The sequence below is a fragment of the Puma concolor genome, chromosome A3, assembly GCF_028749965.1.
Source record: "Puma concolor isolate L17-30 chromosome A3, mPumCon1.1.hap2, whole genome shotgun sequence".
NCBI classification, from domain to species: Eukaryota; Metazoa; Chordata; class Mammalia; order Carnivora; family Felidae; genus Puma; species Puma concolor.
Window position 1 is genome coordinate 120,418,323 of NC_141669.1, and position 22,907 is coordinate 120,441,229.

The 22,907-nt window shown below is 52.1% G+C and overlaps 1 protein-coding gene across 2 annotated transcripts; it reads left to right on the plus strand.

Moving 5' to 3' along the window:
- Positions 1 to 1,481: 1,481 nt before the first annotated feature.
- Positions 1,482 to 22,356, plus strand: SACK1D (scaffolding CK1 anchoring protein D). 2 transcript variants are annotated; one of them, XM_086702193.1, is made up of 5 exons: positions 1,482 to 2,119; positions 12,172 to 12,260; positions 13,089 to 13,256; positions 17,707 to 17,831; positions 20,915 to 22,356. In XM_086702193.1, exons 1-5 carry the CDS (start codon positions 1,543 to 1,545, stop codon positions 21,903 to 21,905), a joined length of 1,950 nt encoding a protein of 649 aa, XP_086558319.1. In that variant the 5' UTR covers positions 1,482 to 1,542; the 3' UTR covers positions 21,906 to 22,356. The 2 variants fall into 2 exon arrangements, with proteins under 2 accessions (XP_086558319.1, XP_086558318.1); XM_086702192.1 differs by lacking the exon at positions 12,172 to 12,260 and having other exon boundaries at positions 1,483 to 2,019.
- Positions 22,357 to 22,907: the final 551 nt, after the last annotated feature.

Below are 22,907 nucleotides of genomic sequence, written 5' to 3' on the forward strand. Positions count from 1 at the left end.
TTATTTCCAGCAATAGGGGCATTGACAAGCTATGTGGCTGCACAGCCCCAGACTGTGGTCCTTGTCTTTGTCAGAAGCAGAAGTTTGTTGGTGTCTTGAAAGAGGGTAGAGAACCGTGCTCTCTTGGATCCTCCTGGGTCACATTTATGAAGAAGCACTTTACAGTTGTGTATTTACTTTCTCATTTACACAAAGAAAATGTGGCCTGAGAGCTGACTATTGGATTTAGTGCTGTGGAGCTCCTCATGACCTTGACAAGAGGTTTTGGTTGAGCAGGGGAGGCACAGCCCCTTCGACTAGTTCAAGAAAGAACGGGAGGAAGACTGGAGACAGCAAGTAGAGACAACTGATTTCAGGTTTTATGCTATAAAAATAAGCAGAGAAATGGAGAGGAAACTCTAGAGGAAGGTCAAGAGAAGGTTGATTTAAGATGAAAAATACTCCAATATCAGTATGTTGAGAGGAATGAAGCAGTAAAGGAAGGGAAACTGATGATCCGGGAAAGAGCATTGCTGTAGGGATATAGGTTAGTAGCAGAGGGGCTGGAAGCTAATGCCCCAATGGAAGGATTGGTGTTAGGCTCAGGGACAGTTCATTGGTAGTAACAGAAGGCCCAGTAAGTGGGCGGAGATGTAGACGGGTAGGTAGATGTGGTGGCAGCATGTGGAAGAAGTTCTCTCTGGTTGCTTCTATTTTCTCAGTGAAATACGAAGCAAACGCTAAGAGTAAGAACGAAAGGAAAAGGTAGGGTGACTGAGGGAAATGTAGGCTAGCAGCCAATCTTAAGGATCCACTTGAGACTGTGAATTTAAGGCACAGACAGCTTGGTTGCGTAGTCTTTCCCCCAGGACCGTAGGGCTGCCCAGGTGCGGGGGAAAGTAGGTGAAGAGTGGGGTTTAACCAGGGTTGGGATTTTGCCAGGACAATAACTTGATGGGCCGAGAAAAGGAAAAGCTACCTGAAGGTGTAATCAAAGCCAGTATTTTTTGAACGGATTTACGAATGATTTAAATGCAGGGGATTACGGAGACAGGACTGGTCAGTCACGCCCAAGCCCGGCGTGAGAGTCCGGGAGCAGCGCGGCCAGCAGGGGGCGCGCTAGGATGGAGGGGGCCGGACTCTCAGGCTTCAGTTCGGGATCCGCTACCTGCGCCGCGGCCGGGTCACTGGGGCTCGTTACTCCCTCTCTCTAGCTGACCCTTAAGAGCTCGGCTACCCGCAGGCCCGGAGCAGGAGCAACTCATCAGCGCAGCCGTGGAGCCGCCAAGTTGAAACTCCACGGAGCGACCCCAGAGTTTGGACTCGGCCGCCGCCGGCAGCCAATGCGGAGGCGCGGGGCGGGGCCGGGCGGCGGAGCAGCCAATAGCACACCAGGGGGAGGGGCCGTGGTGGCGTTCGCAGCGCCTGGATTCCGCCGTTAGAGGTGGCAGCCAATGAGAGGGCCGGGACGCGGGCCGGTTAGATTCAAAGGTGCGTATAAAGCTGCCGGCACGCCCGCGCTCCGCCGACTCTGCAGCAATCCTGTTCTGTCCGGACTTCGCAATGGCTCTGCGCCTCGAGGGTCCGGACGAGCTGCTCGCCGCCTGCCTGTCGCCGTGCGGGCCGCCCAACCCGGCCGAGCTGTACAGCGAGGCGCGGCGCCTCGCGCTCGAGGAGCTGGTGGCGGGCGGCCCCTGTGCCTTCGAGGCCTTCCTGCGAAGAGAGCGCCTGGGCCGCTTCCTGAACCCGGACGAGGTGCGCGCCATCCTGCGGGCGGCCCAGAGGCCCGGTCAGGAGGGCGCGGCGGCGGGGGCCGAGGACTCCTTCGGCTCGTCGCACGACTGCTCGTCCGGCACCTACTTCCCCGAGCAGTCGGACCTGGAGCCGCCGCTGCTGGAGCTCGGCTGGCCCGCCTTCTACCAGGGCGCCTACCGCGGCGCCACGCGCGTCGAGGCGCACTTCCAGCCCCGCGGCGCGGGCGCCGGCGGCCCCTACGGCTGCAAGGACGCGCTGCGCCAGCAGCTCCGCTCCGCGCGGGAGGTGAGCGCCCCGGCTCGGGGCCCGGGGCGGACGGGAGGCCCTCGGAAGAATGGAGCGCGGGGCCGGGTGGTCCCGGGGGCCCCCGACTCGCCCCTTCTGCGTGGCTTCGCTCGGATCACTGATCACTCGGCCGCTCGTTGTGTCAGGGACGTGGGGGGAAGCCGCAGTCCTCAAGGAGGAGCATTGTGGCCGAGGTCCAACTCCTGACATTCACATCCCCTGGGGGAGGGGACCAGAAATACTTCTAGTTCCACATTTTAGTTAAAACCAAACGAGAGTGCTAATTTTCCTGGCTGCCAGCCAACACTGGATCCCATCTCCTAAGAAGTAAGTGCGTTACCTAGGGGAAAATTCCAGAAAGATTGTACCCAGAGACAACTTTGGGGCTTAGGAGTCTGTTCATTGCTAGTCACCGCCGCGTGTCTTCTCTTGTAGAAAGCCAGTACATTCCAGTGGTAAACTGAGAATCCTGCCTCTTTCCGTCCTCCCATTGACCAGAGAAATTGCTCTCTCTCTCTCTCTTTTTAATGCTTATTTATTTGTGTGTGTGTGTGTGAGAGAGAGAGAAACAGCGACAGCGAGTGGGGGAGGGGCAGAGAGAGAGGGAGACAACAGAATCCGAAGCAGGCTGCGCAGGCTCTGAGCTGCCGGCACAGAGCCTGATGGGGCTGGAACTCTCCAACCGGGAGATCATGGACCTGAGCGGAAGTCAGACACCCAACCTCCTGAGCACCCAGGGCGCCCCAGGAAATTGCTCTTTCTGTGAATGAGGCGGGCAGATACCCCTGCTTTGGATCATCTCTCCTCCCAGTGGGTTTTGGTGCTGTTGTCTTGACTCTTAGAATGGGTGGGGTGGGAAATCTCGACTGCAGCAGGGTGCTGGGTACCTAGGGGTCTGCGAGAACGTAGCACCAGGTGAGTGGGGTCGGAGCCGTAGTTAGCTGCCTTAGTCTAGAGCCGTAGTTAGCTGCCACCTTGCTTGCTGGCTGGCATAGTGCCCATCTTCCTAGCGGCCACCTGTGCCAGGAACATGGCAGGTGAAGCCCCAGGCCATGGTTAGACTCAGGAGGGCTGGTACCTGAGTGTGTCTGTGGCTTATGATATCTGCATCATTCTGGCGGAGACCGTCAAGCCCAGGAACAAGCCCGGATTCTCACCAGTGTTCTTGATGCTGCCTGTTCCTTTCCTGCTGGTGGGGTTGCAGTGGGTAGAGGGTAGTGTGGGCTAGGGCTTTGCTTTTGGGGGAGTAGGTGCAGTCTCCAGCTATGCTGGTATCAGCCGTGCAGTGCTTTGGGTGTGCTGACGGTCCTTTTGATGGAGCAGACACTCGAGAAGAGTAAGAGGATGGAAAAAGGCCTGATGGTGGGGTGCATTTCCAGGCTTGCCTCCAGGAGGGAATTTGGGCACTTGCAACTTGAGAAAAGCAATGAATAGGTCTCCGTGAAAGAGAGGAGAATTGCCCTCACCTCTTGCCCAGCTCCACTTCTTAGTGGTAGTGAAGGGATTCTGGAGCTAAGGCCAGAGGGAAAGCTGCCTGTCGACTCATGTGCTGGCCTTAGAAGGGGCTCGAGGCTGGCCCTCAGCCACCCTTTTGTCCTGGGGGCATTCTGTAATACTGGCATTCCAGGGTAGAATGTCCTGCCCTGTTCTGTGCCCCAGTCCAGCCACACACTCACATCTTTGAGATGCTGTATTTGGAACCTGGGCGATTTTAATGGTGAAAGGTGGTACATTACCTTTAGATCAGATTAATATTTTCAGTGTCTCTGCCGGATGCCAAATTGCTCGCTCATTTGGCACCTACCACGTATTGGATGCTGTGCCAGGGGCTAGGGGCCACAGGTGAAGGGCATGATGCTTGCCGGACACTTGAGAGTTGACAGTCTGCTGGTGGAATGGGTGGGGAGGTTGCTACAGATAGAGACATTGGAGGAAGAAAGAAAGCAAGCCTCAGGAGAGGTGGTGACCTTGGATCTGGGTCCAGGAGGATGCGTGGGACTTGCCAGGCCAGAGGGTAGAGACTGGCCCAGAAGTGTGAAAGAACCTGGCATGTTTGGAGGCAGCCAAGTTCCTCACAGCTTGAACAACGAGTAGGCAGGGTTAGTGGTAGAAGAGGAGGCTGAAGGGAGGCTGGAGCCGTGCTTTGCCCGCTAAAGAGCACTGGGGAGCCATTGAAGGTTTTGAAGGAGGAGCATGATCAAATTGGCATTCCTGAGCAGTCATTCTGGTGGGAGCACAAGGGAGCCCGGGTTAGAGAGGGCCGAGGCTGGTGTGTGGGGTGCCTGTAAGGAGGATGCCATAGGGATCTAGCGACCAGAAGAGGGTGTGTGCTAAGGCAGTGCTGGGGAGTTGGGCAGGGGAAGTTTTAATGACAGGACTCGGTCATTCGTTGGCCTGGGAGGGAACAGGAGAGTGAGCAAGGCCAAGGAGAACACGGGAGAGGCAGGGTTGGGGAGGACAGAGGTTTTTTTTTTTAGCTTGGTGGGCAGTGAAGCTACCAAATTAGGAGGAAGAACAAGGCCGAGACTGGGGACCCGGAGACGGGTTGGATTTGAGACATGCTAACCTTGAGGCCTCATCCCCTTTGCTTTAAAGAATACGATAATGCTCTGCGAAGCAGGTAGTCCCGAGGTAGGTGCAGTTATCCCCACTCTGCAGGTGATGGAGCTGAGGCACGGAGAAGTTAAGTTGCCCCGAGGTCACATAGCTGGGGAAAGACAGAGCCAGGACTCCCAACTGAAGTATGGCGGCCCTCGGCCCCCGACAGCCCCAGCGCTCCGCCTCGTGCCGTGCAAGGATAAGGCGCTGTCTCCGTCCTCAGGTGGACAGGGCCTTATGGGGGTGATATCATAGGGAGCTCACCGGGTGGCCCCACCAGAGCTGCGGCTCGGGGTAGAGTTGCGCCTTGTGTGCACAGGAGTGGCTGCGTCACTCCAGCTGCGTCCTTTGAAGTTCAGTCCCTGTGACAGCAAGGACGCTGACGATGCCGGTCCCGGGCTGTCTCAGGATGAGATGAAAAGCTGTTACGCATCTGTGTCCTGATGGTATGCTTGAGCCCCTGCAGTGGGTCAGTTTCTGTGCTGCACCCTTTACCTGGAGTCTCCCATTGAACCCTCCCACTGTTAGGAGGAGGCCACAGGTAAGAAGAGACCAGGACCAGAGAGGTTAAGTAACTTGCCCAAGATCACAGAGGTAGCCCGTCTGCCTAGCTCCCAAGCCCATGCTCGCAATCTCTGCTCCCCGTGGATTCCCTGGCATGAGAGAGGATTGGCACCTTGGCAGTTTTCAGCGACAGGCTGAAGGTTTTCAACAGTTTCTGAAGATTGGGACTTTTTATTTCCTCCTTGCATATCCTATAAACAGGAAAACGACTAGGACAGGACGAATACTTCCTGTCCGTTTCGGGAAGAAGACTGGAGTGGTCAGGATACAGGCCCAAGAAACCGGGGTCACCTGGGAAACGGAGGTGTCTAATCCTAGCTTTGCAGCCTGGATGGAGGGTTTTCGGACAGGTTTCATCCTCACCTGGGACCTGGGCCGCATGCAGGGTGTCTGGTGCGGTTGGCCGGGAGAGGAGAGGCGGGGCAGAAGTGACAAAATGGTCTGAGTGATTCCCCCTGCCTTTCCAGCGAGTTCTTGCCCCAGAGTAGGTGTGACTGGGGCTATGAGTCTGCCAGGCCCTCCGCTGGCTCAGTTTCTGAGCGCCTTTCAAAGCGTGGGCATCCTGCCTCGTGAGTGAGGGACGGCGTTGAAAACACACATGATGTATGTGCGGCCTGGCTTCTGAATGCAGGTTGACTGCTGACCTGGTCGAGCTCCACCAAAGCTGAGCTGGAGGAAATACTGCTTTGGACCCTAGAGCCAAGATGTTGGCTTCCCGAGGGAATTCTAGAATAATTTTGAACCGAACAGGATTTTTCCCTGACACACCTACTCTGGAGTCTTTCCCTACATTACTGAATTTGTCGAGGAGTCATTTTTCTCTTTGCCTCTGCTGCCCTGTGAATCAGCGTGTGGCTGGGCCCCGCCTCCCCAGGGGTCAGGTGGGAGTGGAGACCTTCCCTGGACGTGCTGCGTGCCCTCACTGGTGATGGGTTTCTGTGCTGGCCCTTGGGGTATCTCTGGGTTTTGAATGGGAGTTCATGGGCAGAGCCCATTCTGGAGGTTCCACACTCCTCAGGCATCCTTCTTACCAGCTGCCCGTGTTCCAGAGAGACACCTGCGCTATGACGCGCCCTGGGGCATCCATTTGATAACCTGAGCATTGGGAGAAGCGTCACTGTGTTGACGAAGAGTCCTGCCAGGAGTGGCTGCTGAGAAATCTGGCCGAGGCCCCTGATGTGCGTGTGGATGTATCAGAGAACTAAGGTGCTCCTGATCTTGTTTCACGCTCCTCTGGGTTTCAGTAGAATCTGTGCAGTGATCAGTTCCTGCTCCGGATGCCCCAGTCAGCCCGGGGCGGGCTTTCTCAGCATCACTCTGCCGTGGATGTTTTGGACCAGATCACGCTCTGTCTTGGAGGGCTGTCCTGTGCCTTGGGTGCCCAGCAACCTCCCCGGGCCCCGCCCACCAGACGCCAGAAGCACCATCCCTGGCCAAGAGTCATGATGTTCAAAAAAGTCTCCCGAGGGGGGTTGGGGAGGATAGGGAGCTATCGCTTAAAGGTTATAGAGTTTCTGTTTGGGGTGATGAAAACCTCTTGGAAACAGATAGTGGTGATGATCGCACAACGCGGTGAACGTAATTCATGCCGCTGAAAATACACTTGAAAATGATGAAGATGGCAGGTTTATTATCTATTTTACCACAATTCAAAGAAATTGCCAGATGTCCCCTGGGGAAGAAAATTGAGAAGCGCTGGCCTAGAAAGCCTGTCTGATGCACAACTTTAGGCTGTGCCTCACCAGACAGGGTGGCTGCTTTTTATCTATTCCTTTTGGTTTGATGAGTCAGGTGAAGGAGTTTGGAATTGTTAGCCACTTCATTTCTTTCTTTTTATTTATTTTTTATTTTTTTTAAGTTTACTTATTTTGAGAGAGAGAGAGAGCATGAGCAGGGGAGGAGGAGGAGGAGGAAGAGAGAGAGAGGGAGAGAGAGATTCCCAAGCAGGCTCTGCACTGTCAGTGCACAGCCCAATGTGGGGCTCAAACTCACGAACTGTGAGATCACGACCTGAGCGGAAATCAAGAGTCAGAAGCTTAACCCATTAGGCTGCCCGGGTGCCCCTATTTTTTATTTTATATTTTTTCAAGTAGGCTCCATGCCCAGTGTGGAGCCCAGTGTGGGGCTTGAACTCGTGACCCTGAGATCAAGACCTGAGTTGAGATCAAGAGTCAGACACTTAACTGACTGAGTCGCCCAGGTGCCCCTCTTTTTTTTTTTTTTTTTTAAATTACAGTAAAATACACGCAAGTCGATTTGCCACTTTAACCATTAACTGGCCTTGAGCACATTCACATCGTGTATCCGTCTCCACCATCTGTCCGCAGAATGGTTTTGTGTTCCCTGACTGAAGCTCTGCCCCCGGGGAACAGCCACTCCCACTCCCTCCTGCTCTCGGTCCTGTAGCCACCTTCTCTGTCGGCCTGTTCCTTCCTTCACTGTTTCCAGCTGGCGTCCATCAGGCAGCAGGGAAGCCACAGGATCGTCCGGATTCCTTTACAGATACAGGATTATCCGGATTCCTTTACAGATACAGGATCCGTTCGCTTGCCAAAGAAGTACTGGGTATGCGGGCTTTCTAAATACACTGATGCAAACGATATAGCCTCTGGAGGGGAATTTGACCATATGGGGCAACACTTCAGTTGTATTTACGCATCAGCCTAGCAACTCCACGTGTGTGTGTCTGTCCCAAAGACAACACTGGCAAAAACACGCATAGACGCGTGTAGCAGGCTGTTTGCGGCACTATTTACAATAGCGAGAGGCTGGGGGAGCTGAGATGTCCTTCAGTAGAACGGATGCGTCCCCAGAGTGAAGTCCCCTGCGGCTCTGAGAAAGCAGTGACTAAGTGTCTAGGGCCGCACCGACCAGTGAAGTCACCGTTAGCCACCAGTGGCAATTTCAATTTATATGCATTCAAATGAAATGTGAAAAACTCAGTTCCTCTGCCTCACGAGCTATATTTCAGGTGTTCAGTCTCCACTGGTGGCTAGCGGCTGCTGTGTGGATGGCACAGACCTAGCACGTTTCCTTCCTCTCAGAAGCTTGCATTGATGAGCACTGCTCTAGAACAGCGTGCATCACATTCTGCCTTGTAATCTATAGGGGGATGTGAACACACACACACGTACATAATACACATTCTTGTTTATAGCAAACAAGTATGTACATACATGGGCCTAAGGCAGACTTCTTTATATTCAAGAAAATGGAAGAGGAACCAAAAATGGATTGAAATGATTGTAATGCAGAAGGAGGAAGGGAAAGGAGAAAAAGGGAAGGGACAAGGACGGAAGCTAGGTGTCTCTGAAAGCACCCTGTTTTGTAAATCGGACGTCGGAGCCAGGTAAATGTTTTACGTAATTATCAATAACTCAAGAATGATAGCCCCCTAAGTCCCCCAAGCCCCTCTGGATGCTTTTCTTTTTCTTTCTGAAAGCCCAGCGGGCATGCGTACTTCACGCTGGAACACGACAGCAGCCACGTGGCTGCCACCGTGGCCCGCGAGCAGTTGGCACACCTTCCCGCCTCCCGGGAGAGCTGCTGTGCCAGGCTGCAGACGGAGGCCACGCCAGCACCTTAGTCCGGCACTTAAATGGTTAATTGTACACTGACAGCCCATGAAACCGAGAGAGACCAACTCGCACAGGCAAGGTTAGGGTCGACTGTGGACATTTGCTTTGTTTCTAAATCCGGAAGATAATGCCAAGTTAACTGAAAAATTTTTTAAGACATTTCAAGGAGATCATTTCTGTTCTATTTAAAACCTGTAATGAATGGGGAGAAAAGAGGTCTCTTGTTTTTGAGCGAGACCATCTCCAGAAGAGTAGGTGGGAGAGCACGGGGGACCTGGAGGAAATGGGTTTGAGAGCCATGTGGTCCGCTCGAAGAATCCAGTTGCCGGGCTGGCGTTGGCCAACCCCCCCCCCCCCCCCCCAGGCAGGTTGACGCATCATTGAATGTGCGCAGACCTCTGGCAGAATTCCAAGCGTGTTGCACACGTGTCCTTGCTTTGTGGCTGTGGGTGGGAAGGGAGGGAGACCGTGGCGGACTTGGGGCTAAGACACACAGGCTGCCGTGTGAGGGCTTCCTGTGTGCCAGGAGCCGTCAGGTGCCCTCTGGACTGAACCCACTGCAGCCGCTACCGGATTGGCAGTAGTATTTGCAGGTGACAGGAGGCAGCGACACTTAGGTACCGCGCCAGCGGGCATGGGGTGCTCGAAAGCGGAGGAGCTGGCTTCCGCGTCAGGTCCACCTCTATGGCCTGTGCTTCCAAGGTTTCCCGATTTAGTCCGTTCTGGGTTATTCGGCGGGACCGCCTGCAGAGAGAAGGTGCCCACATGCTACGGCACTCCACACTTCCTGAACGTTCGTTCTGTGAGCTGTTTCGTGTTATTAGTAATCATCCTCCGACGGGCTCCATCCCATGTCCTTTGCGAAATATTCCACTGGTCCCTGCAGGATGTATTCCAAGCTCTGTCCCTTGAACACTGAACCTCAGGCTCGTTTAAGAATATCCCTACGAACGAGTCACCTAGCCCCTCCAAGCTTTATTTTCCTCATCCGTAAATCAGAGATAACAATTACTGGTGTTTTGAAATCTCTAGATCTCTCTTTAGAGCTTTTGTGCAAGAAAGCAAATGGAAAAGCTCCCAGGTCACGTAAAAAATGAACGTTGAGTAGAGTCTCTGCTTGGCCCCAATACACAATAGCGCAGTGGTTGCTACTGTGTAACTGTGTGTCATTCGGTCCCTTGGTTTAAATCATCAAGGAGTAGTTGCAGTGACTGTGGCGGTGGTGGGGGGCACCTGTGAGGATGGTGTGGGGCTTGACACAGTCACGGCTGCTCTAGATGTGACTGGAGGTGTGCAGGAACTATGGGGTACCGGGCGGCAGACCAGCCAGCCGGGCTTCTGGCGGCTAGATGTTTCCTCCTGTAATGACTGATTTGCAGAGTTGCAGATGGGGGTTGACCTGGAATAGACTCTCAAAAGTCACGTCTTGCAGAGCTTTCTAGCCCTAAGAGATCGGGCAGGCTCTTTGCAGCACAGGCTGGGGTAGGCAGTGCCCACAGTGGCCGTGTGGGGGCTTGATGGGCACAGGATGCCCGCTTTCCAGATGCGTCTCTCCTTTGTCCATCCCGCATGATATCTCAGGGAGTGACAGCAGGGACCGGTTCCAAGTCTGGGCATCCTTGCAGGGCCCGGAGGCCTGTGGCAGGAGCCCCAGCACCTGGGAGACGGGGCCGGCCTTGGAAAGCAGACACTTGGCTGGCCAGCGAATGAGTCCAGGCCATTGCTGAGCTCAGTGAGGAGACTGTCCCTTGAGAGATTTGAGAAGCCCCAGGTCTCGTTGAGTCTGCAGGACTTGGTTGCACGGGGCTGGAGTGGGGAGAGTACAGGAAAGCGGGGTGGGGTCTTGAAGGAGGGAGGGTCTTCGTGCTCATTGCTTTGCTGCGCAGGGCTGTGCCTCCGTCGCAAACCTTTCAAGAGTCCCGCTCTAGTAAGAGAGGGAGGGGATGTTGGGTACAAGGGGAAGTTAGGGAGGGAAGCACTTGCACCCACCTTCTTAACACCTCGCGTTCAGATCCAGTTATTTTCAACACCCACAGGAAAGGCTGGGGCTTTAACACCAAATAGTGAAACCAATAACAAATTAGAGACTTACTCACCACCTAACAAAGGTGGCGTTTGTATTGTTTCAGTGGTGAATCAAAGCCCAGTTTGGCAGGCCCTGCTCCTGGGTCCCTGCCTCCAGCAACCCTCCAGCCCTCTCTAAGCCAGCCAGCTGGGCAGGGTTTTCTGTCCCTCCCACGGGGAGTTTGGGTGCACGTCCATGCGCCGCCTCTGTCCCCCATTGGCCTGGGTTTCTTGAGGACAGGGACGGACCCTGGATGTGTCTTCCTCCAGCTTTCTCTCGTGAGCGCTGCGCTCATTCCTACACGAGTGTGTTGAAAACCTCTGTGGAGGTGTCACCGCCTGGTTTTACCGCCTGGCTCACCCGTCTGTCTCTCAGTCCTGTCCCGCTGCTCCCCATCACGCACACTCTCCATTCTGGCCACACTGGCCCCTGCCCCATCATTCCCTGCCTCTTCTGCCTGCATGTGGCTTCAAGACCCTCCCCTTCACTTCTCCCCTGTCAAGACTGCGCCCTTCTTCGTGACTCAGCTCAAAGGCCCTCCCCGCCAGGAATCCTTCTCTGCTCTTGTGAACATTTGAGTGCCTGGAGTGTGTCTACTGCAGCTTGACCGTCTCCTCCCCACCTCCAAGTTCCCGTGATGTGATCGCCTCGTCCGGTGTGTATCATTCGGCCCCCCTGCATGCGTGTCTTCCTTTTGCGGACAAGTCCGGTGTCTGTCACATTCTGTAGAGCCGTCTTTTCTGCCTGGCCCGGGCTTCGGCCCGCCATAGACTCTGAAGAGGCGCCGGCCGCAAAATGGAACGCTCGTTTCATGCCCGAGCTAAGCCCTTTCTGGCTTTGTCCCCTGCGATCCTGACAGCAGCCCCTTACATAGATGCTGTTACTGTCCATCTCTTCCAGAGAAGGAAACTGAGGCTCCGCAGCATGCCTCGGGTCACACGGTGGTGAGCTGCAGAGCTGACATCTGTGACCAGGCCTCTCTGCCTTTTGCCTACGATGCTGTGTGACCTGGGGGTGGATGCAACTCCAAATAAGATGCATAAAAGCACGTGGGGGCCGTGAACTTCTCGAGGTACCACCAGTTCAGAAAAATCACGTGTCCGGGGGGTTGAGGCAAACCCTTTCCCGGGGAATAGCTCGACAGCTGGGGCTTCGTCAACACTGGGGAGGGGCGGGGATAAGTAGCCAGAGAGAAATGGATCTTCCCAGACTCCTCATAGCAGTGACTTCCCGGGAGCTGGCCTTTCAAGGTCCCTCGTCCTGGTAGGCGAGATTTGGGGTGTTGGAGACAGAGCACGGGATCTCCTGTTTGTCTCCGTTTGCTTCTTGAACACCCACGTCCTTGAGGGGTCATGACTGTCGGGTACTGTCTTGAGTCCTCTAGGGTCACAGAGATGAGTCGATCCCATTCCAGGGCCTCCGTCCCCATAGAGGAAGTGAGACCCATAAATAAATGACCTTAACGTTCGAAAAGGAGTTAATGTGGTCCTAAGAGACACTAGTTTTCACTGTTGAAGTGAGGAGGAGGGAGAGACCCCCTTCCGGCCCAGGCTGCTGCAAACCGTGGCCCAGGGAGCCGTGGCCTTAGCTCGGGGCCCCAGCTCTGGCTTGGTGTGCAGAGACTTGTACTGAGCCTGCACATTCTGACACCCCACAGCCTTGGAGGGATTTCGCTGAGGGCCCCACTCTTAAACCTGCAAAGGGTGTCATGAGAGGTTTGGCGGCTGGAGCGATGCCTCCCTGTGGTGAGCTGTCTGGACTGGCGAAGGGAACCCGCGAACAGACACTTGAGGGATTTTTGTACCTTGTGCTTCATGTAACGTAGTCATTCAGTTCTGACCACATGCCTATTTTGCAGACGCAGGACCAGACCTTGGGAACAACTGTAATTTGCTTAGGGCCACACGGCTGAGGCATCTCGGAACTGTAGTCTGATGCCGAGTGTGGAAGATTGAGCAGCAGGCATGAATGGAGTGCTGCCAGGGAGGAAAAAGGACTGGTCCGAGGAAGCGTGGAGGACAGTGGCTAGGAGGCGATCGGGAGGGTCAGCTGGGCCAAATCCAGATGTGGCCTGAGTGTCTTTGGAGAAGGAGGTGTCTGCGGCTGGGGGCAAACCGATAGTGCAGAAGGAGAAGGGAGGAAGGATCCCGTAGGGTGGGGATCCTTTCCTGGCTCGGAGATGGGCTCCAGAGTCTGGACGGTGCACCATAAACTGGTGTTCCCGTGAGCCGACAGCTTGCTCTTCTCTCTGCCTCACGCCATAGGTGATTGCGGTGGTGATGGATGTTTTCACGGACATCGACATCTTCAGGGACCTACAGGAAATATGTCGGAAACAGGGAGTCGCTGTCTACATCCTCCTGGACCAGGCTCTGCTCTCGCAGTTTTTGGATATGTGCATGGACCTGAAAGTGCATCCTGAAAAGGAGAAGGTTTGTGTTACGTGTTTCCAGTTTCTCCTTAATCAGCAGTAAGACTGAGCATCTGTTTTTTTTTTTTTTTTCAACATTTATTTATTTTTGGGACAGAGAGAGACAGAGCATGAACGGGGGAGGGGCAGAGAGAGAGGGAGACACAGAATCGGAAACAGGCTCCAGGCTCTGAGCCATCAGCCCAGAGCCTGACGCGGGGCTCGAACTCACGGACCGTGAGATCGTGACCTGGCTGAAGTCGGACGCTTAACCGACTGCGCCACCCAGGCGCCCCAAGACTGAGCATCTGTAACCTACATGATCTACATGATGGTGCAGGCTGGGGCGGGGGTTGGATCCCCATGACACGAGAGGCAGCGGAGGCTGTGGCCAAAGCCATTTGTCTGAAATCTCACAGAAAAGAAACCACAGAGCCAGGTTTCAAACCTTGGCCTCCCCTGAACAGCCGGGAGCTCGGCTGTTGGGTCGCACGGGGCTGCCTTGGAGACGCTGCTTTTGACAGTAGCGCCGGCCCGGCCACCGTTGACGGAGCCCCTGCTCTGTCCTTGGCACTGTCCTGGGCTCCTGACAAGTGTTAGGCAACTCCGTCCTCACCGCAGCCCTGCTGGGTAAGTACCTGTTTCAGCGCAGACGTGGTGGCACAGAGAGCCCGGGGTCTGCCGCTGGAAAGGAGCGGGGGTGTGCCTCCCTTGCGGTGGGCCTGCCTCCAGCCCCATGTTCCTGATCACCGTCACATGCTGCCTCTCCGTTCTCGCTGCTGTAAAATTAGGCTTTTCATGTCCTTTGCTCTGAGCATGACAGTAATGCAAACTGAAGTCTTTAAATGTACGGTTACATAACTCAGCCAGCTTGTTCTCTGTAGCAGAAAGAGGCAAGCAGCATCGTCGTATTTGTTATTCATCTTTTTCAATTAAGCAGCTTAATGTCAGCTGGGAGCTTTGGGACTTAATTCATCCACTTGGCTCATCACCTATGTGAGCACCTTCTCTGAGCCACTTAACTGTTCCAGGTGCTGGAAATAAAGCAGTCAGCAAACCGAACAACGCATTGGGCTTCGGTACTATAGGCTGCTTGCAGAGTGGACATCAGCGCACCGCCCCCCCCCCCCCGCCCCCCGTTGTCAAGTAATTTGGTTTACAAAATTTGGCTATTCGACTTCCCCCACAGAGTTCTTGGTGGTCATTTTCCCGAATGGGGAAACCGAGGATCAGGTTGTTGCTAACTTATCACGGCCACTACAAAGCCAATTCCTGGCGGAGGTAGAATCGGAGCTTGGAGCCAGGATGAAATGAGCCAGCCGTGTGACCCGCACTCGGTTAAAGTACAAGGTCAGGGGGACCCAAGGCAAATGCATGTCAGCGTGGAAAAGCACGCAGACATTCAGCCTGTGACTGCTTTTACACAGAGCCAGGGGAAGCGATGGAAGATGTGCTGTTTGACTCTGAGGCTCTCTCTGCAACGACGGCTGTGTGCCAGCAGCAGGAGAATCACAGAGTGGCTCTGGCCACAGCTCTGATCGTGAGATTGGCTTAGAGACGATCCAGTTATCCAATCCAGCATTATTTACCGACTCGCTTGCACAGTGTTGACTGTTGCCTCGAGGAGGAGTCGAAAGGAAGTCTGTACCTTTGGCCTCAGCAGTTCTTGTAGTGTCTTTTTTTTTTTAAGATTTTAGTTTTTTTTAAGTAATCTCTGCACCCAACACGGGGCTCGAACTCATAACCCTGAGATGAAGAGTCGCATGCTGTACTGACGGAGCCAGCCAGGCGCTCCAATTTTTGTAGTGCTTTGACTTCTTCCTAGAGCAGCACCGTCTTCCCTGGCGGCTTCTCTCACCAGGACGTGTCTGTTGGTGAGTCTGTACCCTCCCCCAGTGGGGGCTGACATCTGCCATGCCCTCGCTCTGTGGCTGGTTCTGGATGCTGGGTGTCCTGTCTGTAGGCACTTGGTCACATGTTTGTGCGTAGGCCCTCAAAAGCGCTTTGACTGCAGTCACAGAGGCCTGTACGACATTTAGGTAAGCACCGACGGAAAAGATGCAGAAAACTACACCTAAATGTGCCCACAGTGACATTTTTGAATGCTTGCTATTATATGTGGATCCTTTGAAACCTGGGTCAGGAATCGGTATCTCCTCCAGGAACCCCCTGCCCCACCTTGCTCCGGGTGCACCTCTGTGGAAGGTCCTAGTTTCTTTGTTTGTTTCTTTAATTTTATTTTGAAATAATGGGATTTTCAAAGGAATTAGCGATATAATATAAGGAGTTCCTGAATACTCTTTGCCCAAATTATCTAAATGTTAACGTCTTATAAACCTCTGTGCAAATTTCAAAATTGAGAAATAAATTTGATATAATACCATAATTTACAGACCTTCTAAGTCTCACTGATCATTCCACGAATGCCCTTTTCCTTATTCAGGATCCAACCCAGGACCGAATCTTGCATTGAGTTGTCCTATCTCCTTAGCGTCTTCTCATTTGGAGCTGCTCCTCTGTCTGTCTTTGTCTTTTAGGGTCTTGGTGCTTTGGAAGAACATTAGCCAGTTTTCTGTAGGATTTGGATTTGTCTGATGCTTCCTCGTGGCTAAATTCAGATTGTGTTTTGGTAAGACCACGGAAGTGATGTTACATCATGCCATGGTGTTTTTGTTTTGTCTTATGTTTTTATTATAAAGGAACAGTAGGTTCAGGGCGCCTGGGTGGCTCAGTCGGTTGAGTGTCCGACTTCAGCTCAGGTCATGATCTCACAGTTTGTGAGTTCGAGCCTTGCGTCGGGCTCTGCTGACAGCTCAGAGCCTGGATCCTGCTTTGGATTCTGTGTCTCCTTCTCTCTCTCCCCTCCCCGCTCATGCTCCGTCTCTCTCTCAATTCTTTTTTTTTTTTTTTTTTTTTAACTAAAAAGGGAACAACAGATTCACAGAAGTTGCAAAGGTCATACATAGAGGTTTCCATGTGTCCCTCACCCGGTTTTCCCAATGGTTACATCCTATGTGACTTCTAGTACAAAATCACAGCCTGGAATCTGGGGTTGGCACAACATGTGTTGACAGTTCTATGCCATTTTTATCACATGTGTATACCTATGGAACCCCCCCTGCCATCAGGATCCAGAACTGTCCCACCACTGTCGGGATACAGGACTATTTTATCACCACAACCATCTCCTTGCTCCCATTATGGTCCCATCTGCGCTCCTCTCTGTGCCCTCCTCCTCGTTTTTAACCCCTGGAAACCAGTAATTTATTCCCCATCTCTATAATTTTGTCATCTAGAGAACGTTCTATAAATGGAATCATATAGTATATGACCTATTGAGATTGGCTTTTTTCATTCTGCATAAGGCGCTTGAGATCCATCCAAATTATTGTATCACTTGTTAGTTCTTTTCTGCTGCTAAGGAGTGTCATGTGGTGTGGTTGTGCCACAGTTGAACTGTTCACCCGCTGAAGGACTTTAGGATAGTTTCCAGTTTCTTACTATGATGAATAAAGTTGCTGTATTTGTGCACAGGTTTTTGTGTGGATGTAGGTTTTCACTTCTCTGGATGATGTCATACCTTGTTTTTTGAATCACGCATTACTTTTCTCTCCCTTAGTCCCTAAAGGTAAGGAACATGCCTGATCCCCCTATTGTCTCAAGGCTCAGCACACGGTAGGGACTTTCTTTGCTTATGGAATGAATGAGAGAATCAAACAAAAATCTTAAGCATTTAATTTGAATTGTGTAAGGTTTCTAAAGGCATAAAGCTGATGCTGTCCTGATTTGCTCCAAATAATGCAGATCGTCTGTTTTACATACCATCGGATATACATTTATGCGGGTCATTTTACAAGGATGATTACGCACTGTGGGGCCCCAGCGTATTACCAGAGTACCTTTTTGATAAATTCGTAGATGTGACATTGTTGGTGAAGCCACATGTGATGTGTGCCAGCCTCAGAGGTCCCGTGTTAGAGAAGGCTCGTCCTGTTCCCCATACTGAGGATGGCATGGGGGTAAGTGAGGGTGGGCTGTTAGTCATTACTGATGCAGTCAAATAAGAAAGTAGGAGAAATATCAGCTTAGCTTCCTTAAGCCTTCGTTAACATGCTATTTATTATTAGTGTGTTTTCTTTGCTGATTTTATCCCCCACATTCTGTTTCAATGTCATTTCTTGGATTCTGTCGTGTCAAAGAACGAGTGGCTCTTCTTTGAGAGCACATGTACCCGTGAACCAAGAGTCTCACAAGTCCGTGTGAGAACAGGGCACACGAGAAGATGGACCAAATGAAGTGACATTCGTCGAGTCCCGAGAACCACTGGCTAGTGTGCATGTGTGCCGTTACCAAAGGGGACGGGGGACCACTCCTTTGCCACCTAGTGCGTCTTTTCGGGAACTGTAGACCAAGCCCTCTATCGTTTGCTCACTGGCCTGTGTGTTTCTTTTTCCCCCGTTCCCCGCCGACAGCTGATGACCGTCCGGACTATTACCGGAAACACTTACTATGCGAGGTCGGGGACTAAGATAGTTGGGCAGGTTCATGAGAAGTTCACACTGATTGATGGCATTCGCGTGGCTACAGGCTCCTATAGGTAAGTCTCTAGCCTGCCCGTGCTTGTGACTCTGAACTTTGCAGTGGGTGCATGCTGGATAAAGGAAAAGCTGCTTTTCCTCTCAACGTGAGCCTCTGTGGCCGGGCGTTCTGGTAGGTGTGCATCTGTGCGTGTGAGGACGTCAGTCCGAGCGGCCTTTTGCAGGAGGTGGTTGGGGTGCGGGTCACCTCCCCTGCCCTGGGGGGCCACGAAACTGAGGCGTGGATGTTGAAACTTGCCTGGAGCCCCTGCCAGGCCTGCGGTGCCCAAACTGGGGTTACCGGTGACAGGAGCAGTCTCAATTCCTGTTCCTTGGTCCCCCCCGCCCCTTGTCCCTGTTCACTTGCAGGTAAGGGTCATCACAGGCCTCAGCGTCAGTGTGGAGGGCAGAGCCGAAGCTGTTACCTTATGCTTAAATCCTTCACCTTCCGTCAAGCCTTATAACTTAGTGCTTTAGTCTAGAAAGTACTGATCCAGGTTTCTGGCCCCACCTTTGAAGTCTTAACTTGGCAGTGGTATCTTACGGTAGAGTGTCGTCGAATAGAGGGTGCAGATGATTGGATCATTGATTTTCACGAATCTCCAGAAGCTAAGATGCACCGTGTTTACTTACGTGGCTCCAATGGCAGTGTGTCTGTGCATTCGATCGTCTGACGGTGTGTGTGAGGCATGTCTTGAGTTTAAAAAAGAAAAACTCATTTTTGGAGAAACGCGCATTCCCGAGTGATGATTGTGTCAGCCCTGGCAGATGTGCAAAAGGTTGTGGAAGCTGAGGGGGTCAGATCAAGAAACTCTTGGTGCCTTTCTTTTCAGACAGTACCATCATTGCTCAGAACAAAATTCACACTTCCTCGAGACTTCCTTTCATAAGACGTTTATAAATAACAGGAGGAGACTAGATTTTCACCCGAAGCAAGCTTTATCTGCGTATACAAACTTAGTCCCAAATGGTTTTTGGCCATCCTGAAATATCAAATATAAAAATTACCCTCTGCAAATGAGATATGCTACCATTGAGGATGATGATGATAGGTTTTTTTTTAAGTCTATTTATTTTGAGTGAGAGACAGAGAGAGAGAGAGAGAGAGAGAGAGAGAGAGATTGAGTGGGGGGAGGGGCAGAGAGAGAGGGAGACAGAATCCCAAGCAGGCTCCGCATTGTCCGCATGGAGCTTGATGCAGGGCTCGAACTCACAAACCATGAGATTGTGACTTGAGATGAACCCAAGAGCTGGTTAACTAACTGAGTCACCCAGATGCCCCGAGGATTATAGCTTCTATTTGTTGACGGTATTTTATACTTCTGGTGTTGGATAGGTGTCTTGTTTGCATGATCTCATTGAAGGTTTTCAGAATCTTTCTTCTGGGGCTTTGAAGGCAGTTCTCAAGGTAGAGACAGATCTGACACTATGTTTCATGATCTCTCATTTAAAACATCCTATTCCTTTAAAAAACTTTTTTTAATGTTTATTATTTATTTTTGAGAGAGAGGGAGACGGAGTGCAAGCGGGGGAGGGGTAGAGAGAGGGAGTTACAGAATGCGAAGCAGGCTCCAGGCTCTGAGCTGTCAGCACAGAGCCCGACACGGGGCTCGAACCCACAGACGGGGAGACCACGACCTGAGCTGAAGTCGGGCTAAAGTCAGATGCTTAACCCACTGAGCCACCCAGGTGCCCATAAAACATCCTATTCCTGATACAAACTGCTTTATCAGTGGGGCGATCGGGAGTGCAGAAAGCTAGCTCAAACTACTTTATGCAAAATAGAATTTATTGAGTTCCATAACTTGGGAGTGTAGAAAGGTGCAGTTGGTTTTCAGTTCATCTTGACCTGGAGGGCATACATTGATCAGAATATTGTCCCCTGGTCCTGCTTTTTTTCTAGTTGATCTTTATTCTCAGTCACACTCTCCCTTTGAAGGCAAGGTCCAGGCTTACTTACATAGCCTTTAGTATCTCTCCCAAAGAGAGAGACTTTCTTTCTGCCTGCACTGGCATCAGTCCTTGAAGAATTACTTGGTCCTAGCTAGGTCACGTGCCCATCCTGGGTAGGTCCCTGACCCAAGTGGGTGGGATACTCTGGTCAGCGTGGGTCATATGTCCACCCCATTGTGATTGCAGGAAGTGCCTAAGAAGGCTGGGGTGGATGGGGTTCTATTACTAGAGGAAGAAGGATGCCTGACAGGCAAGGCACATGGCCACTAATCTGCCCTGAATGTGCTACTGTCCCCATTGAAAATGGCAGCACTGGCAGCACCTGGGTGGCTCGGTTAAGTGTCTGACTTTGGCTCAGGTCACGATCTCACTGTTTGTGAGTTTGAGCCTTGCGTCAGGCTCGCTGCTGTCAGCACAGAACCCACTTCGAATCCTCTGCCTCCTTCTCTCTCTGCCCCTCCCCCGTTTGCTCTTTCTCTCTCAAAAATAAATAAACATTAAAAAAAAAGAAAAAGAAAAAGAAGGGGCACCTGGGTGGCTCATTTGGTTGAGCTTTCAACTTCAGCTCAGGTCACGATCTCACGGTTCATGAGTTCAAGCCCCACATTGGGCTCCGTGCTGGCAGTGCAGACCCTGCTTCACATTCTGTCTCTGTCCTTCCCCTGCTTGCACTTTCTCTCTCAAAATAAATAAATGAAAATCTTAAAAAAGAAAGGAAGAAAATGGCAGCATGGGAGCAGGTAGTAAGGAGCACTGCACTAACAGTCCTTACGTCCTGGGGTCTAGTCTGCAGTCTAGACCAGCTTCCCGCTGGGACATCACTAGCTAGTTTCATCACTTCTAAAATCAGGGTGCTTGCCTAAATCTTTTTGAAGCCCTTTCTAGTTTGTAGAAACGCTGAGGCTGTGGATGTCTAAGTCTCGGTGTGTTGGTTAAACAGTTGGCTTTTTTCTTTCTGTTACCGCATACATACGTTATGTATGGGGTTGGGGTGTTGAATTTACACTGAATGGTGGGTATGCTGTCACCAGAGTTGTGACTCCTGGAGCAGGATATCTAGGCTTTATTGTTCATTTTGACAGTGAGTAAACTAAGAGTGCTCATGCTTATCAGCTTCTGTTTGTTTGTTTGTTTGTTTTTAATCCTTAAGTTTTACGTGGACAGATGGCAAATTAAATAGCAGTAACTTGGTCATTCTGTCTGGCCAAGTGGTTGAACACTTTGATCTGGAGTTCCGAATCCTGTATGCACAGTCGAAGCCCATCAGCTCCAAGCTGCTGTCTGACTTCCAGATCAGCGGCAAGTTTGACCATCTAGTGGACAGTAAACCCCTGTCTAAGGAGCTCACGTTGGGCGGCCTGCTGCGCCTGCGGCTGTCCCGGCTCTCGAGCACCCCCAAGAAGGCTGAGCTGGGGTGTGAGGCCCCCGCTGAGGGCAGGGCAGAGGCCAGGCACCAGAACTGCGAGTCCTCCACCGTCGGCGATGAGGACGATGTCATCAGCTGCCAGGACAGACCACAGGGCGGGAGGAGGACGACCGATGCGGCCACCCAGACGGAGCCAGGAGAGGAGGTTCCATCAGTGAGCACGAGCGACGCGGGGACACAAGTCAGCGTCACCATGGCATGTGCCGGGACCCAGACCGCGGTCACCACCAGGGTCGCGAGCTCCCAAGCTGCGGTTCGGTCCACGTCGGCCACCACCCAGACTGACGTGGATGAGAATGTTCTCTTTTCTCAGGGCACCCAGTCTAAAGAAGGGTCACCAGTGTCCAGGATGTCTGTGTCCAGATCTCCCAGTTTGAGGTCTTCCTCCTCTCTGTCTTCGCAGGGCTCTGTGGCGAGCTCCCTGGGCTCCCAGACGTCCAGCAGAGCCCCTGACTTTGTCCCCGCTGGACACGCCAAGTACTGGGGCGCCCCCCACTTGGATCTGTGCTTGCGAGACTCCTTTAGGAACTTGAATCAAGAGCGCCAGTTTCACTTTGCTGGTATCAGGTCCCGGCTCAACCACATGCTGGCCATGCTCTCCGGGAGAACCTTCCTTGCTGAGAACTACCTCGGTTTTCATTCCGGAAACGTTGCCAGAGCATCAGTGAATCTCCTGGCTGTGAGAGACACCGCGCTGTATCCCTCCTACCAGTGACTGCTCGGCGTTCAGCGCCTCCTGGTTCCATCAGGTGCGCGGTGCTGATCCACTGAGCACCCTGCTTTACAGTTTGTTCACCTGATCTTTGGTCCCCCGCTCGTCTCTGAATTCTATAAACTGCACATTATTTTATGTGCTTTTATCCTGTTCTTGTCATGTATAAACCAGGTGTTGGTTTTATGGTCGAAACACTATGGGTACAATTTCTTTGCACGACTTTAATACTGATATCTCTTAAAGAGAGTGTTTAGGGGTTCTCAGGTTCATTCAGGTAAGAGATAAAATGGGTGCTGTGTTTTTGTAGATTTGTGTGCTCTTCTGTTTTAGAGATTTGAACACTAGGTCTTATCAAAATCCTGTTTAGAAAAAACTTTCTTATTGTCTGTCTCTTCTTCAGGGTATCTGTGTTCTTAGGATTAAATAAATACAACCAACTTGTGTTTGATGATGGCTTGAGTGTTATTTTTCCCCGCTGACACTTTTCTTTTTAACCCTAGGAGTGTGTCACAAGTAAATGCACATAACAGCAATTTCTGAAGAATTTTTTAATAGTGTTGGGGTGGGGAAGAAGTAGATGACCCAGATTGTTAAGAGAAAATACCCACTTAAAAGTTAGAAGACCTAAAATAAGTTTCAGGGTCATGCCTTCCTTAGGGATAGGAATGTTGGCGTTACTAGCCGTATAGTTTGAATGAGGGAACTTGCCAGGACCTGCAGGTCTTTTCATGTGCTCTGCTTGTCTTTTCTTGAAAGAAAAAGCTTGAGCCCTTTAGACAAGGACCTTGGTTCTTTGCTTCTCTGCCAAAGGCGGCCTTAGTGTGCATTCCCGGATTCATCCCTGATAATAACTCTAGTGGCCCCATGGGCCCCATTTCATCAGATGGGTGTACTGACATTGATTTAGCAATCTAATATCCTGGAGTAGGGGCAGAAGAGGACACTGACAATTATCCCAGATTCCTAGTTCGGTGGCAGGCGCTGCAACTGGTTTCTACACCC

Bases quoted from the DNA above. Each gene is read 5' to 3' on its own strand.
- SACK1D (XM_086702193.1), top strand. From the start codon at position 1,543: ATGGCTCTGCGCCTCGAGGGTCCGGACGAGCTGCTCGCCGCCTGCCTG. The intron at 13,257-17,706 runs GTTTGTGTTACG...CCCCGCCGACAG, and splicing joins TGCATCCTGAAAAGGAGAAG to CTGATGACCGTCCGGACTAT. The intron at 17,832-20,914 runs GTAAGTCTCTAG...TTAATCCTTAAG, and splicing joins GTGGCTACAGGCTCCTATAG to TTTTACGTGGACAGATGGCA.